Raw genomic sequence first — 17,372 nt, forward strand, 5'->3', positions numbered from 1 at the left:
GGTTGGCCCAGGATCGAACATTGTTTCGTTCTGCTGTGCATGGGGTTGCTATGAGTCGGTTCCGACTCGATGGCACCTGACAACAACAACAACATTTAGAGTAGCCAGTGTCTAAGTTGCCCGTCCCTATCTACCCTGTATACAGAGGAGATAGCAGTGATACTTGATGTGAAGACTCCTTCTGTCTCAGTTGATATTTTGAGCGACTACCTCCATGAGTATAGACAGTTCAAGTTCATAAAAATTACCCTCGTTTCCTATATAATTTTTTTTTTTTATCTTCCTCTAGTCGAATTCTGATTATCAAGCCATCGAGGCTAGGTCAAATGGGTACTATCTGCAAGTTTGGGTGCTCTTGTGCATCTCCCCTCACTTCATATCAGCTGGATGCTTCACTCTCGGCTCTAGCCTTCTGTAGCCATGTCCTTATCCATGGGCTCAGGTGTCCCCAGGTCTCACCACTCTTTGGACCAACCAGGTCAATGGGAGTCTATGAATTGGTTGAACTCAGTCCATTTCTTCATTGCTGCCTTTTCACCTCTTCCACTTACCAGTGACCAATGTGTTCGCCAGCAAGCTTACATGACTGCTCATGTGTTCCCTTTGAGTTTCAGTCTTAAAGGGGGGTTTGTCCTGAAGAGACTTAATTGCTTGCCCCGATGGCTTCCCTGAGAACAACTTGCTTATTCTTGTAGTAGGCAATCATATTTCCATTTTTATTTTGGGTTTTATCTGCTGGTCTTTCTTTGAAGATGTATCTTCTGTCACCCTAGCTGTTCCAGGCTGGTCTTCTTGTCCTTTCTAGTGGGAATGTCCTACCTCAGAAGGTTCTGGATGGGGCTCAGGTTTCTACCTAAGGTCCTAAACACTGCAAAGGCTCTGCAAGAGGCCTATTTCACTAGGCAAGTTCTAGAAACTCTTTTAGGTATTCCAATCACTTATAGGCTGAAGACAGGCTTAAAAGCTTATTGTAATAATGTGTCCCAACATTTCTTTCTATCCCACTTCAGTGTCTATTTTACAGTATAAGGCAAGGGACACAAATATTCATAAAACACTCAAGCATCTTAGTAGTATTTCCCCTCTTCAGACTATGCCTCAGTCCCTGTATCACTGAGCCCTGTTGTTCCAAGGTTGAGTATGCATCACTATTTACCTCTGTCCCATTTAGCCCATGCAAATCTGTCTCAGTGTTCCCATATCTATCTTGTTTTTCCACCCCCCTCCCTCTTCTTGCGTATTGCCCTCACCAACATCCGAACTGTGATGTGTCTGCCCCTACCCTGTGCTCTATCTTCGACTCCTTCCCCCTCCCCCAAACCCCACCCCCACTGCTAACCAACAAAGAATTTTTTTCCCCTTTTAGAATGGGTATCTTTTCTTAAGCTTTTACAATAATGGTCTTATGCAATATTTGATTTTTTGACTAATTTCATTTAGAATAATGTCCTTAAGGTTCATCCATGTTATGTGGTGGCTTACACCTTCCTTGTTATTCTTCAAGGTAGCATAATATTCCATTGTGTGTATGTACCAAAGTTTGTTTATCCATTCTTCAATTGTTGGGCACTTAGGCTGCCTCCATCTTCTTGCTATTGTGAATAGTGCTGCTACGAACATTGGTGTGCATATATCTACTTGTGTTATAGCTCATATTTCTAGTGGATATATACCAAGTAGAGGAATTGCTGGATCATATGGTATTTCTATTTCCAACTTTCTGAGGAATCGCCATATTGTTTTCCAGAGAGATTGGACCATTTTACATTCCCACCAGCAATGTAGGAGGGTCCCAGTCTCTCCACATTCTCGCCAGCATTTATTGTCCTCTACATCTTTGATCTTTGTTGTTATTGCTGGTGTGAGATGGTATCTCATTGTTGTTTTGATTTGCATCTCTCTCTAATGGCTAGTGAGGAGCTCTGGTAGCGTAGTGGTTACGAATCGGGCTGTGAACCGCAAGGTCAGCAGTTGGAAACTACCAGCGGTTCCACAGGAGAAAGATGAGGCGTTCTGCTCCTGTAAAGATTTACAGCCTCGGAAACCCTGTGCAGGGTCGCTATGAGTCGGAACTGACTCCACGGCACTTAACAACAACAACAACGGCTAGCGATTGTGAACATTTCTTCATATGCTTGTTGGCTACCTGGAACTCCTCCTTGGTGAAGTATCTGTTCATGTCCTGTGCCCATTATTTAATTGGGTGATTTGTCTTTTTCTTGTAGAGGTGTTGTAGTTTCCTATAGATTTTAGAAATTAGTCCCTTGTCTGATATGTCATTGCAAAAGATTTTTTTCCCATTCTGTGGGCTCCCTTTTCAATCTTTTGGTGAAATCCTTTGATGCACATAAGTTTCTAATTTTTAGAATGTCCAAATCACCTATTTTTGTTTGTTTGTTTAATTTTTGCAATGTTTGTAGTCTGTATGCACCCTGGATTAGAGCCCTTAAATTTGTCCCTAGTTTTTCAATGATGATGTTTATAATTCTGGGATTCACAGTTAGGTCTTTAATCCATGCTGAGTTGGTTTTCATATATGGCATGAGATAATGGTCTTGTTTCAATCTTTTGCAGATTGATTTCCAGTTCTGCCAGCACCATCTGTTAGAGACTGTCTTCCCCACTCAATGTACTTTGGCCCTTTGTCAAAGATCACTTGGCTGTATGTGGATGGGTTAATTTCGGTATTCTTTATTCTGTTTCATTGATCTATATGTCTTTCATTGTACAAGTATCAGGTTGTTTTGACCACTAAAGCCATATAGCAAAATTTGAAATTGGAGTGAGAGGCTTCCAACTTTGTTCTTCTTCTTAAGCAGAGTGCTTTGCTTATCCTGGGTCTCTTTCCTTTCCATATAAAGTTTGTAATAGTTTTCTCCATCTCTCTAAAGAATGTCATTGGAATCTGGATTGGGATTGTATTATATTGTAGATTGCTTTGGGTAGTATTGACATTTTCACAGTGTTAAGTCTTCCTATCCAGGAGCATGCTATAGTCTTCCATTTTTGTAAGTCTCTTTTGGTTTCTTGTAGGAGTTTTTTGTAGTTTTCTTTGTATAGGTTCTTTGCTTCTCTGGTTACATTTATTTCTAAATATTTCATCCTTTGGGTGGCTATTGTAAATGGTATTGCATTCCTAATGTCCTTTTTAGTATTGTCATTATTAGTATAGAGGAATCTAACTAATTTTTGTATGTTGATCTTGTACCCTGCCACTTTGTTGATTCTTCCAAAGAGTTACAGTAGGTTTTTTTTGCTGAGTTTTTGAGGTTTTCTATGTATAGGATCGTATCATCTGCAAAAAGAGAGTCTTTAATTTCCTTATCTTATCTTATAGCTCTGGCTAAGATTTCCAAAACATTATTGAATAGGAGTGGTGATAAAGGGCATCCTTGTCTTGTACCTGTTTGCAAGGGGAAGGCTTTCAGCTTCTCTCCATTGAGAGTGATGTTAGCTGTTGGTTTTGTATATATGCACTTAATTATGCTAAAGAATTTCCCTTCAATTCTTACTTTGTTGAGTGTTTTTGTTAGGCATGGATGTTGGATTTTGTCAAATGCCTTTTCTGCATCAACTGATATGATCATGTGGTTCTTTTCCTTTTTAAAATTTGTATGGTGGATTACATTGACTGTTTTTCTAATGTTAAACCATCCTTGCATCCCTTATATGAATCCCAATTGGTCATGATGCATTATTTTTTTGATGGGCTGCTGGATTCTGTTGGCTAGAATTTTGTTGAGAATGTTTGTGTTTATGTTCATTAGGGATATTGGTTTATAATTTTCTTTCTTAGTGATGTCCTTCCCTGGTTTTGGTCTGAGGGTTATGGTTGCTTCACAGAATGTATGAGGGAGTTTTCCATCCTCTTCTATATTCGGGAATAATTTGAGTAGAATTGGTGACAGCTTTTCCCTAAATGTTTGGTAAACTCACCAGTAAAGCCATCTGGACCTGGGTTTTTTGGTTTTTTTTTTTTTTGGTTGGGAGTTTTTTTGATGACCTGGTCAATTTCTTCCTTTGTTATAGGTCTTCTCATGTTTTCTACTTCACTCTGTGTAAGATTAGGTAGTTGATGCTTTTCTAAAAACCATCTCTACTTTTCTGATTTATTGGAGTACAACCCTTCATAATATTCTGTTATTATCCTTTTTATTTCCATCGGTTCTGTTGTGACATCACCCATGTGGTTTCTTATGCACGTTATTTGTGTTTTCTCCCTATTTTCTTTTGTTAGGTTTTCCATTGGTTTGTCGATTTTATTAATTCTTGCAAAGAACCAGCTTCTTGTCCTGTTGATTCTTTCTATAGTTTTTTTTTTGTTTTCTATCTTGTTTATTTCTGCTCTAATTTTTATAATTTCCTTTCTTTTGTTGACTGTAAGTTTATTTTTCTGGTCTGTTTCCAGATGTTGGAGATGTTGTGTTAATGTGTTGATTTTCATTCTTTTTTCTGTTTGGATGTGTGCATTTATTGCAATAAACTGTCTTCTCAGCACTGCTTTTGCCATGTCCCAAAGATTAAGGTATATTATGTTTTCATTCTCATTTGTTTCTAGGAACTTTGTGAACTTGTTTTATTTCTTCTACTAACCAGTTACTTTTCAGTTTCCATGTAGTTGACTTTATTTCCTTGGTTTTCCTATTGTTATTTTCTAATGTGATAGCAATATTGTGTGAGAAAGTGCTTAGTAGTATTTTGATACTTGTAAATTGATGGAGGTTTGTTTTGTGGCCTACGACATGGTCCATTCTGGAGAAGGTCCCATGTGCACTGCAACAGAATGTATATTGTGCTGTTGTTGGGCTGAATGCTCTGTACACATCTATGAGGTCCAGTTGGCTAATTGTGTTGTTTAGTTCCTCTGTGTCTTTGTTGCATTTCTTTCTGATTGTTCTATCCATTTTCGAAAGTGTTGTATTAAAATCACCCACTATTATTCTAGATTTGTCTATTTCTTTCTTCAAATCTATTAGAGTTTGCTTTATATATTTTGGAGCTCTTTCATTGGGAGCACAGATATTTATTATGGCTGTCATCTTGTTCAATTGTCCCTTTAATCATGAGGTAATGTCCATGTTTATCTATTATGCTAGGTTTTGCCTTAAAATTTATTTTAGAAGAGATTAGTATTGCCACTTCTGCTCGTTTTATTTTTTAATTGCAATTAACTTGGTATATTATTTTCCATCCTTTGAATTTTAGTCTGTTTTTGTCTGTGTGTAAGGTGTGTCTCTTCCAGACAGCATATTGAAGGATCTTGTTTTCTTATCCATTCTGTCACTCTCCATCTCTTAATTGGTGCATTTAATCCGTTTATATTCAGTGTAATTATCGATAGGTATAAATTAATTGCTGTCATTATGTTTTTTGAGTGTATGTGTGGTGCTGCTGGTTTCTTTGTGCTGAGTTCATGTTTTCTGTGTTCTTTCTTGTCTATTTCTTTATCGTTTTAATGCCTATGTTCTTCTTGGATTGTCATTTTCTTGGTATGTTGTGAAGTATTAATTTTCTTTGAGGTTACCTTATATTCTATTAACTTTTCCCTCCATTTAAGACAGTCTATTTTATCCTGTAATCTTCCTGACCTTCTCACTACCTGGATCTCTGTTCCTTTGTGTTTACCTTCGCTCATATTGTAATTGTTTTGATCATAGACTGACCTCTCAGATCCTCTGAATTTGTTCTTATAGTTTTGTTCTGTTCTCAACTCTTCCATTTGTCAGTTGAGTTCTGCCACGTATATCAATCTCTGGTTATTTTCTGTTCTTGTTGATTCTCAGTTCACAGAACTCCCTTTAGGATGTTCTGCAGTGCAGGGTTGGCTTCGGCAAAATCCCTTAGTTTCTGTTTATCCTGGGATGTTTTGATTACACCATCATATTTGATTGATAGCTTTGCTGGATAAAGGATTCTTGGTTGACAGTTTTTTTTCCTTAAGGGTTTTATATATGTTTCCCCATTGCCTTCTTCCCTGCATGGTTTCTGCTGAGAGAGCCAAGCTTAATCTCATTTGCTTGCCTTTGTATATAACACTACTATTTTCCCTAGCTGCTTTCAGGATTCTCTCCTTTATCTTTGATTTTGGAGAGCTTGATGATGGTAAGTCTTGGTGATTTTCTTTTGTGGTGTATCCTTCCTGGGGTTCCTTGAGCTTCTTGAATGCTTATCTTTTCACTTTTCAGGATGCTAGGGAAATTTTCTTCTAGAAGCACTTCAACTATCTTTTCTATGGACTTGTGTGATTCTTTCTGTTCCAGAATGCCAATAATTCATGTTGTCCAACATGAATCTTATTCCTTCTTCAGATTTTTTAATTCTTTTTTCTGCTTTCTCTTCTATCTTAATAGTATTGAGAGATTTGTCTTCCTGCTCACTAGTTCTAGCTTCTAACTCTTCAATTTTACTCCTTTGCCCTTTCAGTGTATTGTCCATTTCTGATATTCTATTATTAATCATTTGGACCTCTTTTTGTAGGTCTGAATTTTTTCCAATGCTATATCTATCTTGATTATTCCTGTAGTGCTTTCCTGACTTCTTCCTTATTTTTCTCAACTCTTCTGTAAAGTGTTTTGATACATTTCATTACCATTTTTCTGAATTCCTTCTCAGGCATTTCCAAAAACTGCCCTCCTTCCAATATGAAGTCTACTTCCAGATTATTTGTTTCAGTCACTTTATCTTATTTCTGGACATGTCCAAAGATGGTTATCTGTTTCTTGGGCATATTCAGTAGTTAGCTGTAACCTTAATACTTAGATGAATGTATGTTTTGGTATTTTATTATGCTTTCTGATTGCCTCCAGGTAGGTGTGATCAGGAGATGGGCTTCCCTTTTCACTCTTCTTATTACTCAACTCAGAGTAACTGTCACTGATGTTGGCTGCCTACATGGTATATAGCAGCTGGTATTGGTTCTTGCCTGGATGGTGGGATTTTATAGGGTGTGATTGTATCTTGACATTATATGACCACAATTTCTATCTCTTCTTGGGTAATGTAGGAAGAGAAAGGGCCTCCTAATTGTAAAGAGGGGACCAAAAAAACAAAACAGCAATGGCAAAAAAGACAGATTGGATACTGTAGTCTATCATCACAGAAAAGAGAGAAAAGAAAAAAAAAATTATCTAGCCAAATATGAATATGACTTTAATGTCCTTCTCTTGGCTTCTTGCCTTCAAGGCCTCCTGAGAAATTTCAACATGCCACTGTTAGACGTTATGACATAAGTCACGATTTAATTTTCAGCCTGTTTCCTTTTTAGTTTGTCTCTCTCCCACTTCACAATCCCTGTTCAGGCCTTTTTTCTAGTGATACACTGTTCAGGGTTGGCTGTGGCTATTTTGCACTGCTGTTTGGTTTTAAGTGGAAACTTTCCCTTTAAATTTTTAGCAGATCTGTGTGCATACATAGAAGAACCCTCCGGGGTGGGAGGTGGGGTGTCCACTCACTTAGGCACTCCCTCTAGTCACCAGAATGACCAGAATGTAGGTGTGCAGTCAGCAAAAGACCAGTGAACAGATAGGGAGGAAAAAAAAGAATGTCCACATCATTATTTCCGAGGATGGCACAGACATCAGGCATCCATAGCAGCTCTGATCTATCCTCTGCTCTGTCTCACTCAAGATGGCCACTCTGGGACCCTCTGAGGCCAGTGGATCCAAAAGCAATAGATTTCTTGCTTCTGCTACTAATTCCACTGGCCTTCAAACTTCCTAAATATTCCTTTATTTGTAGTTCAGAGCTCTGGGACCGTTCCCGGAACATGATTCGTCCGGTATTCTGTGTTATTGTTGACAGAGATCCCCATTGTATATCTCCCCAATCCACCATCAAGCCCCACCTCTCTAACTCCAGGTCTTTGCACATTTTGTTATTACATTTGACTTTATCTTCTTGAGCTGACCTTTGAAAGTTTCTGTTTGACTCTTGTACCTCCTCACTTCTTCCACTCGCTTTTACATCATAATGCTGGAGAGCAAGTTTTGTCTCTTCTGACAAGCATTTTGGTCTTTTCCTTCTTCCTTGTCTTCTCAATGACCTTTTGCTTTTTTCCTGTGTGATGTTCTTGATGTCTTCCCACAACTCTTCTGGTCTTTGTTCTTTAGTGCCTAATGCATCAAATCTATTCTTCAATTGATCAGGTGAGATATGTTCAAAGTCTTATTTTGGCTTTAGTGGACATTTTAAAAAAATTTCTTTAGCTTCAGCCTAAATTTGCATATGAGCAATTTTATCGTTTGTTCTACAGTCTGCTTCTGGCCTTGTTTTGGCTGATGATATGGAACTTTTCCACCATCTCTTTCCACAAATGTAGTCAATTTGATTTCTGTGTATTCCATCTGGTGAAGTCCATGTGTATAGTCACCTTTTGTGCTGTTTTAAAAAGGTATTTGCAATGAAGAATTCATTGGTCTTGCAAAATTCTATCATGCAATCTCCAGCATTGTTTCTATTATTTTCCAACCACTGATCCTTCCTCTTTGTTTCGAACCTTTGCATTCCAATCACCAGTAATGATCAGTAAACCTTGATTGTATGTTTGATCAATTTTAGATTGAAGAAGTTGGTAGAATTCTTCATCACTGGCTTTAGTGGTTGGCACATAAATTTGAGTGTCTTCCAACCTGAGGGTCTCATCTTCTGGCACTATATCTTACAATATTCTTGTGCTCTCCATCACTTCTCAATATTCGATAATCTGATACTGAGAGTATTCCATTGCTATTCATAAGGTTTTCAGTGACTAAATATTCGGAAGTAGTTCGTCTCTCCTTCTTCCTAGTCTGTCTTCGTCTGGAAGTGCACCTGAAACCTGTCTACCGTGGGTGTTCCTGCTGCATTTAAAATACCGGTGGCACAGCTTCCTGAATCACAGCAACGCACAAGCCACCACATTATGACAAACTGACACAAGAGTGGTGGATTAATGAGTTGTGGAAGTCTGCTATATAACCCAGGCTGTTGTCATATATTTTGTACCTGTCATCTCCTTGTCTGTGGCTTTCCTATTCATTTTTCATGGTGTCTTTATCATTTTTATTGAGTCTAACATATCAATTTTTTTTCCATTTACCATTATTGATTTCTATGTCCTACGAAAACTTTGCATAGCCCCAAGTCATGTAAGCTTCATGATTTCATGGTTTTATGGTAGGACAAACAGGTGACAGCAAGGTCAGTTTGAATCGCATGGTGGGCAGTTCAAACTCACCAGGCGCCCCTTGGGAACCCTATACAGTGCTGCTATGAGTCAGAACTGACCCAACACCATTTAGCAACAACAACAAAAAGATCCAAATTAAAATAAGATTTTATATATGATGTGAAGTACGGCTTAAATTTCCATTAAAAAAAAAAAAGAAAGAGTATTTCAGTGTTTTATGAACTTTTGTTGAATTTCTTTGACACTTTTATCAAAAACCAAATTGCTAAAATGTGAGTCTCTTTCTGTGTAAACTATTATGTTCTAATTGATCTATTTGTTAACCCTTACACCAGTATCACCTTGTTTTGTTTATGATAGATCTACAGTACATCTTAAAATCAGTTAGCAATTATTCTTCAATTATGTTGATCCTTTTCATTTCTTTATGTATTTTAGAATTGACTTGTCAACCATTAGCAAAAAACGTCTGCTGGGTTATTAATGAGAACACTTGGAATTTACCTATCAATTTGGCAAGAACTGTTAACAACTTTGGTTTCTCATTCAATGAATATAACTTTCCATCATTTAAGTTTTTGAAAATTTCATACAGCTTTAAAAACAATACCTAAATGTTTGTAATTTAGCTATTTTAAAATAGCTGTTTGCTCACTCTAGCTATTGCATCCGGCTTTTATCTGACCTCCACTTCTTGGGACTTGAGTTAGCAGCCTACTGTATTGTCTGCCAACTTCGGGATTTGTTAGCCTCTGCAGGCCCTGAGTCCTGGCGAGGTGGTGCAGGGTAATGCAGTAGACTGCAAGGTCTACCAGCTTCTCCTTGGGAACCCGATACAGGGTCCCTATAAGTCAGAACTGACTCGATGGCACTTAACAACAATAACAACAGCAGGCCATGAGCAGGCAGCCTGTTATCTGATCTGCCGATTTTGGCTCGGTATGTCCATGCAGCTACATGAATCAGGACAAGCCTCCAGCCTAGTATATATAGCACACACAAACACACATCCACAGGAAACGCTGGTGGTGTGGTGGGATAAGAACTGGACTGCTGACCCCAAACTACCAGCCACTTCGGATAAGAAAGCTGAGATTTTCTGTTCCTGTAAAGATGATGTGTGTCTTCCTGTTGGTTCCAACTCATAGCGACCCTGTGTAGGGTTTCTGAGAACAGTTGGTGGGTTTGAACTGCCAACCTTGCAGTTAACATGGTTAGTAATCCAGTGCTTACCATACAATGCCACACCAGAGCTTCTAAAGCCTCGGAAGCCCTGTGTAGGGTCACTGTAAATCAGAACCAATTTGATGGCATCTCACAACACCACCACAATTGAATGTCTTTGCAGAAGTCAAGTTCTATGAATGATGTCAAGTACTATTACCAGTACTATTAAACATTGGAGTGGAGGGCCCCATCAGTTTAATTAGGCAAGAAAAAGTGATAAAAAGCATAGGGAACTAAAAGGAAGAAGTAAAAATGTCTGAAGTGATATGTTAAGAAATAATCTATAAACAAACTATTAGAATTAATAAGTGACATTAGCAATTCTTCTATATGCAAGTTTAATATTCCAGAGTCAGTTGTTATTTCTATATGCAACTAACAAATAAATGGAAAATGAACTTGGAACAATAAAACTATAGAAAATAGCATCAGAATACATTTAATTTCCAGGGAAAAAAAATTATCAAAAGATGTTCTAAGTCTCCAAAATGAAAAGTGAAAACATTGTTGATTAAATACCTAAATAAATGGAGAGATAACATGTTCATGGGTTGGAAGATGAAATATTGTTAAAACACTAATTTATCTTAATCAAAATCTCAGAGGTTTTTTTTTTTTTTCCCCAATATGGAAACTGATTAATGAATTTTCAATTTTTATTCAAAAGGCCTATAATAATCAAGACAAATTTGAAAAGTTGGAACAAAGCTATACCACTTATCCTACTATATTTCAAGACTTAGTGTAGATTTACAATAATTTGGACAGTGTTCTGTTGAATCAAGAATACGAAAAGTATAATGGAGCAAAATACAGATTCTAGAAAAAGACCACCATATATAAGTATATGGTCATTTGATATCCAGACAAGGGGCAATTACAATTTATTGAGGAAATTCATGTTCTGTTAGGGAAAAAGTCAACCTTTACCCCAGCTTATTATAATAAGGAGCTCTGGTAGCGTAGTGGTTATGAATCGGGCTGCGAACTGCAAGGTCAGCAGTTCAAAACTACCAGCTGTTCCGCGGGAGAAAGATGAGGCGTTCTGCTCCCGTAAAGATTTATAGCCTTGGAAATCCTGTACAGGGTCGCTATGAGTCGGAACCGACTCCACGGCACATAACAACAACAACAACATTATAGTAAATGAGTCCTGGTGTGGCACTGTGGGTTAATGCACCAGACTGCAAAGCCATTTGAACTGCAAGGTAGGCAGTTCAAGCTCATCAGCTACTCCTCGGAAAACCTATACAGAGGTGCTATGGGTCAGAATCAACTTGACGGCACTTAACAACAACAACATTATAATAAAAGTATTTTTATTCAAAACAGAGTATAAAGTGAAGGCCTAACATTAAACATGGTAAGAAAAAAGTATAAGAGAATTATTTCTATAGCCTTGAGTAGGCAAGTATTCCTTAAATTACCTGTAGCCCGGTGCTGTCCAGTCAATTCCAACTCAGAACCATATAATGCAAAGCAGAGTTTCCAGTGTTGCAATGTTTACAGAAACAAATTGCCACACCTTTTTCCCCATAAAGTAGAACTGTGTTCGAACTACTGAACATTCAGTTAGCAGCAGAGTGTTTAGCCACTGTGCAGAGACACAGAATACACTAGCCAAGAAAGAAAAGCCTGATGCATTGTACTTCATTAAAATGAATAACCTCTGTTCATCCCTGAGTGTCACAATCGGCGAAGAACTCAGCTGAAAATAGAGATGTTGGCAGTTTTAGTCAACCCAGGGTCTCCTCAAAAGAAACACCTAGCCATTTACTTCTAAATTAAAAAAAAAAAAAAAAAATTAATCAGCCATTGAAAACCCCATGACACACACTGGATTGCTATGAGTCAGAATTGATATGATGGCAACAGGTTTGGGTTTTGGTGTGATTCATCACAGACCAGCATTAAGACAGTGAAATGCAAACCTGAAACACGTAGAACATATTTGCCATTCTTGCATCTAGAAAGATGCATTCAGAATATGTAAAGAATCACAATGAATTAATTAAAAAATTCAACCAACCTAATTAAACATGAGTTAAAAAAAACCTAAGCAGGCACTTCAACAAGACGCTGTCCAAATGGCCAATAAGATGTTGTTAAATACCAGTGGGGGTTCTGGTGTGGCACTGTAGGATGAGTACTGGACTGCTAACCACAAGGTCAGCAATTTGAACCTACCAGTCATTCGTTGGAAATACTACACAGGGTCACTATGAGTTGGAACTGATTGTACAGCACTTAACAAAAACAACACGTGCCATTGCGTTGACTTCAACTCTTAGTGATTCTATATACAACAGAACAAAACACTGTCCAGTCCTACACCATCCTCATAATCTTTGCTATGTTTGAGCTCATTGACGAAATCACTGTGTCAATCTGTCTTGTGGAGTATGTTCTTCTTGTGTGCTATTTTACTAAGGATGATGTCTTTTCCCCAGAGACTGGTCCCTGCTGATAACATGTTCAAAGTATGGAAGACAAACCCTTGCCATCCTTGCTTCTAAGGAGCATTAATGGCTGTATTACTTCTGGCAGTCCAGATTATAGTCAGTATTCTTTGCCAACACTGTATTTCAAATGCATAAATTTTTCTTTGATCTTCCTTATTCATTGACTATGACTTGGTTCAGGTGAACCTTAATTCTCAAGGATACATCTTTGCCTATTAATACATTAAAGAGATCTTTTGCCACAGATTTGTCTAATGCAATATGGTGTTTGCTTTCTTGACTGCTGGTTCCATGGGCATTAATTCTGGGTAAAAGTAAAATGAAGTATCATATAAAATAAGGTGCTTCATATTATTATTGACTAGGAAAATGTGAATTAAAATCTCAACAGGATACTTCTACATAGTCAACAGAACAGTTAAAATTTAAGAAAATTGACCATACGCAGTGATGTGGAGGTTATGGAGCAACTGGAATTCTCATACATTGTTGCTGGGACTGTAATTCATAATGCTACTTTGGAAAACTGGCACTATCTTGTAGATTAAATACACATCAAAACAATGATTCCATAATTCCACTACTAATTATTTGTATTAAAAGATTTAGTGTGTATATATATGTATGCATACATACATATAGAGTCCAGGTGTGGTGCTGTAGGTTAATGCACTGGATTGCAAAGTCGATTTAAACAGCAAGGTTGGTGGTTCAAGCTCACCAGCTACTCCTAGGAAACCCTATGAAGGGTCACTATGGGATGGAATCGACTAGACAGCATTTAACAACAACAAAATATATACTAAAAGTCATGTAAAACAATGTTCATAGCCATCTTATTTTAATTGTTCCAAAGTGGAAACAACCTTAAAGTCTGTCAATAACATGGACTAATTAATTAATTATGGTATATTTCTTCACTGGAACATTATACAGCAATGATCAAAAGAAGCTACTGACATATGTTGTTGTTAAGTGCCGTCAAGTTGGTTCCGATCCACAGCGACCCTGTACAGGGTTTGCGAGGTGTGACTAGTGATCTTGAACTACCAACCTTGCAGTTCAGACAGACTTTTCAGTCCAGCACATTAACCCACAGTGCTACCCCAGGACTAACATGCAACAAGATAAATGAATCTTACAGACATAATGTATGAGTCCATTAATATTCAGTTGAAGAACAGGGAAATCTAATTGATGGTGATAGAAGTCCTGGAGGTTTTACTCTGAAGAGTTATGAGTACATTTTATGAAGTAATGTAAATATTCTGTATCTTGATATGTATGATGGTATATGCATATATACCTAAATAAAAATTCTTCTATCAAGTTGTATACTTTAAATACACTTTACTATATGCATGTTATACATGAATAAAAAGGGTAAATATGAAAAAATAATCAAAAGTCCACGCATCCCTCCCACATCCATGCAATCCAAAGAAGAGACAAAATATTAAAAACAAGCATTAACAGAGCAGATGCTATAATAATCTAGTCCAGGTGACGTTACTTGAATGCCATCTGCATGAACTGTACCATTGTCTACCAACAGCTGCCAGTTGTGGGCCTGAGTACAAGTTTCTAAGAGAATCAGCAGCAGGCTAGGGTTTGGCTGTGTATATTATCACCTACAAAAATAGGAAGGCCAGGTAATTGACTTGTAGCTAGCAGTCAAAGATTGAAAAGTGCTCTACCACACAGTCTCTGTCCACAGGATATTGTCCTGCTGGGTTGAAAATACACAATTCTATTTTATAGAGAAAGAAATTTGGGCAAAGCCAAGACACAGAACTAGATCAAGATTTTGTTGCCAGTTAGTATCTGATTAGGAAATAGAATGCCGGTCTGCCAAATAAGAAGTTGTGCTGTGGTCTTGGTTTAGCTAAGAAAGGGAAAACTAACTCCATGAAAAGTCAGAATTTAAGAAAATGATTGTTACCTGGGAATCCAGGAAGACCTGGTTGTCCTTTTGCTCCAGGGGTCCCTGGAAATCCAGGCAAACCAGTATTTCCCACAGAACCTTTGAGACCAGGGTTGCCGGGGTATCCAGGCAGGCCAGGTTCACCCTGAAAACATGAACAGATGAAAGTGAAGTTACTACATGACTTAACTTGTATAACAGCGTATCATTATTTATAGGGCTTTTGCTATACCTGGCACTCTGCTAAGTGCTTTACATAAATTGCTTCATTTAATCCTCAGAACAGCCCTACCAGTTAAGCTTTGTTATCCCCATTTATAAGTACTAAAACTGAGGCTTAGAGCAGTGCCTAAGGTCACTACTAAATAGACAGATTTGGGATTTGAACCAATGTCTGTCAGACTCAAGAGCTCACGCTATTTCTACAACTTGCTTGTAGCTAGCTGCATTACTCTCATGAATCCTTAACAATCATATTTAAAACATAACTTAATATCCCTATTTACATTGATGCAGCTAGTAAATGGTGGCGTTTGGATTTGGATCCAAGCATTCTAACTTCAGAATCCTGTGCTTGGCATCCATAGTATGTTCAATGCAATTCAACTAATAAACACATCAATCAATTGCTACAGTTGGTTCTAAAGCAAGAAGTAAGTTTTATCTTAACAAGAAGAAGCCTATACTTTTTTAAAACCTTTTTATTGTGAATTGACTAAAGGTTTACAGAACAGATCATCAATTTTACTTCTAACAAATTGTACACTTTGTTTCATCTCAATGATTGCCAATCTTCTCAACGTAACATCACTTATCCTACTTCCTTCCTGTGGACTATGTTATGCCAACTGACCATGGTCCCCTGAAACTATTGTCCTGAGCTCCTAGGCCCAGCAACTCACACCTTAAGATGTTTGATAATATCTAAGGTTTCATCATTTTGCAGTCGGTATGCTCCATCACATTCACAGTTGTGATGTACAAATACTCTGTCAGACCTTTATATAGTTGTGGGTACACTCCCACTCTCCCTACCCCATCCATTCAGCCTATGTATCTATATATGTATCTACCCACAGATCATCGTTATTGCAGGTTTGTGCATATAACAATACTTACCTCTAGCTCCTTTAACTCCTGCACTCCTTTCAGCGTCTTCTCCTACCTTCAGTATTCTTCTATCCACCTCTTATTGTTTATTGCCTTTCTCATCACCCAAATTAACATGTCTAGCCTCTAGCCAATCAATTACTCCTCCATTCCTCCCAACCCTGGTAACCATCAATTAATTCTTCTTTTAGTGTGAAAATATCTATTTATGTCATGGCTCTTTTTCTTTAGGGTATTTATCAAGTAGACAGATTTCTGTTTCCAACTTTTTGAGGAGGCACCATACTTTCCCCACAAACCAGCAGCATATGAGGGTTCCAGTCTTCCCACACTCTTGCTAGTATTTGTTTTCTAGTTTTGTTTTTTTTTAACTTTTCTATGAATACCGAGATGAAATTATATCTCATTGTTTTGATTTGCATTTTTCTAATAAACTATCAATTTTTAAGTGTACAGCACAAAACCCACTGCCTCAATGAAGCCTTCCTGGATAAAGAGTTTACCCTAAAAGCTTAAAGTAGAGTCTTATTCGATCATGTCTATGTTGCTGTTGTAAAGTGCTGTTGAATTGTTTCTGACCCATAGCAACCCTGTGTAGGTTTCTGAGGAACAGCTGGTGAGTTTAAACCGCCGACCTTGCAATTCAAACCGACTTTGCAGTCCAGCGCATTAACCCGCAGTGCCACACACCAGGATCATGTATATAGTAGCTTCACATGTGCAAGTTTGACTCCTCAATTACACTGAAAATTGTTGTAGGGTCAGAGAAAAAAAAGCATTCTTTGGTCACTGAATATTTTGAATTGTGTTTTCTTCTAATATAGCCATAAAAAGAATTTGTCCATATCTGCACAATTAAAGCAAAATTTTATCAATAACAATTAAACAAACAAACATCCTAACTCTAAATCTCTACCACAATGCTCACAGCTGTGCAGTGGCATATCATGTCTCCCACAAAGTGTTACTTCCCGAACATTGCTTTCTTCACTTAGTGCTTATGTTTGTCCAGGTGAATAAGATCTTACACATATAACTCAAGTTTTTTTGTGAACTATGGTAATAACATTTTACCTAGTGCCTTTGCTCCATCCAACCTATTTATTTCAATACAATTAAGAGTACTGGGTCGAGAATATATGAGGGGCTGCAAAAGTCCATAGTAAAATGGAATTTTTCCATGAACTTTGGAATCCTCTTTGTCTGTATGTTTTTCTGAGACCTCATAAAACAAGCATATTTCATTTTTAGGCATATAATAAGTATATAATTACATTTTGCATTGAACTGGTTCCCTTTTAGATGTTTACACAGAAAAACTTTGAATAAATAATAACTTTTTAAAGTCATAAAATTAATATGCCGAATTAAAGACAAAAAGAAAATTTTAATGATCTTCTGGTGGTAAAAAGGAAAGGCTGTAGAGAGTACAGAAGAACTTTAGTTGGATTATTAGTTTATTGATGTGTATTATATTTTTATA

General features: G+C 37.5%; 1 protein-coding gene across 2 annotated transcripts in view; it reads right to left on the minus strand.

Moving 5' to 3' along the window:
- The window catches only part of COL4A5 (collagen, type IV, alpha 5), a 360,371-nt gene that overhangs the window by 56,356 nt on the left and 286,643 nt on the right, over positions 1-17,372 (minus strand). For both annotated transcript variants that reach the window (XM_006871035.1, XM_006871036.1), the window contains exon 37: positions 14,798-14,924. In XM_006871035.1, the coding sequence (XP_006871097.1) occupies positions 14,798-14,924 (127 nt within the window). The remainder of the gene's footprint in view (positions 1-14,797; positions 14,925-17,372) is intronic.

The sequence above is a fragment of the Chrysochloris asiatica genome, unplaced genomic scaffold, assembly GCF_000296735.1.
Source record: "Chrysochloris asiatica unplaced genomic scaffold, ChrAsi1.0 scaffold00159, whole genome shotgun sequence".
In the NCBI taxonomy this organism is placed as follows: Eukaryota; Metazoa; Chordata; class Mammalia; order Afrosoricida; family Chrysochloridae; genus Chrysochloris; species Chrysochloris asiatica.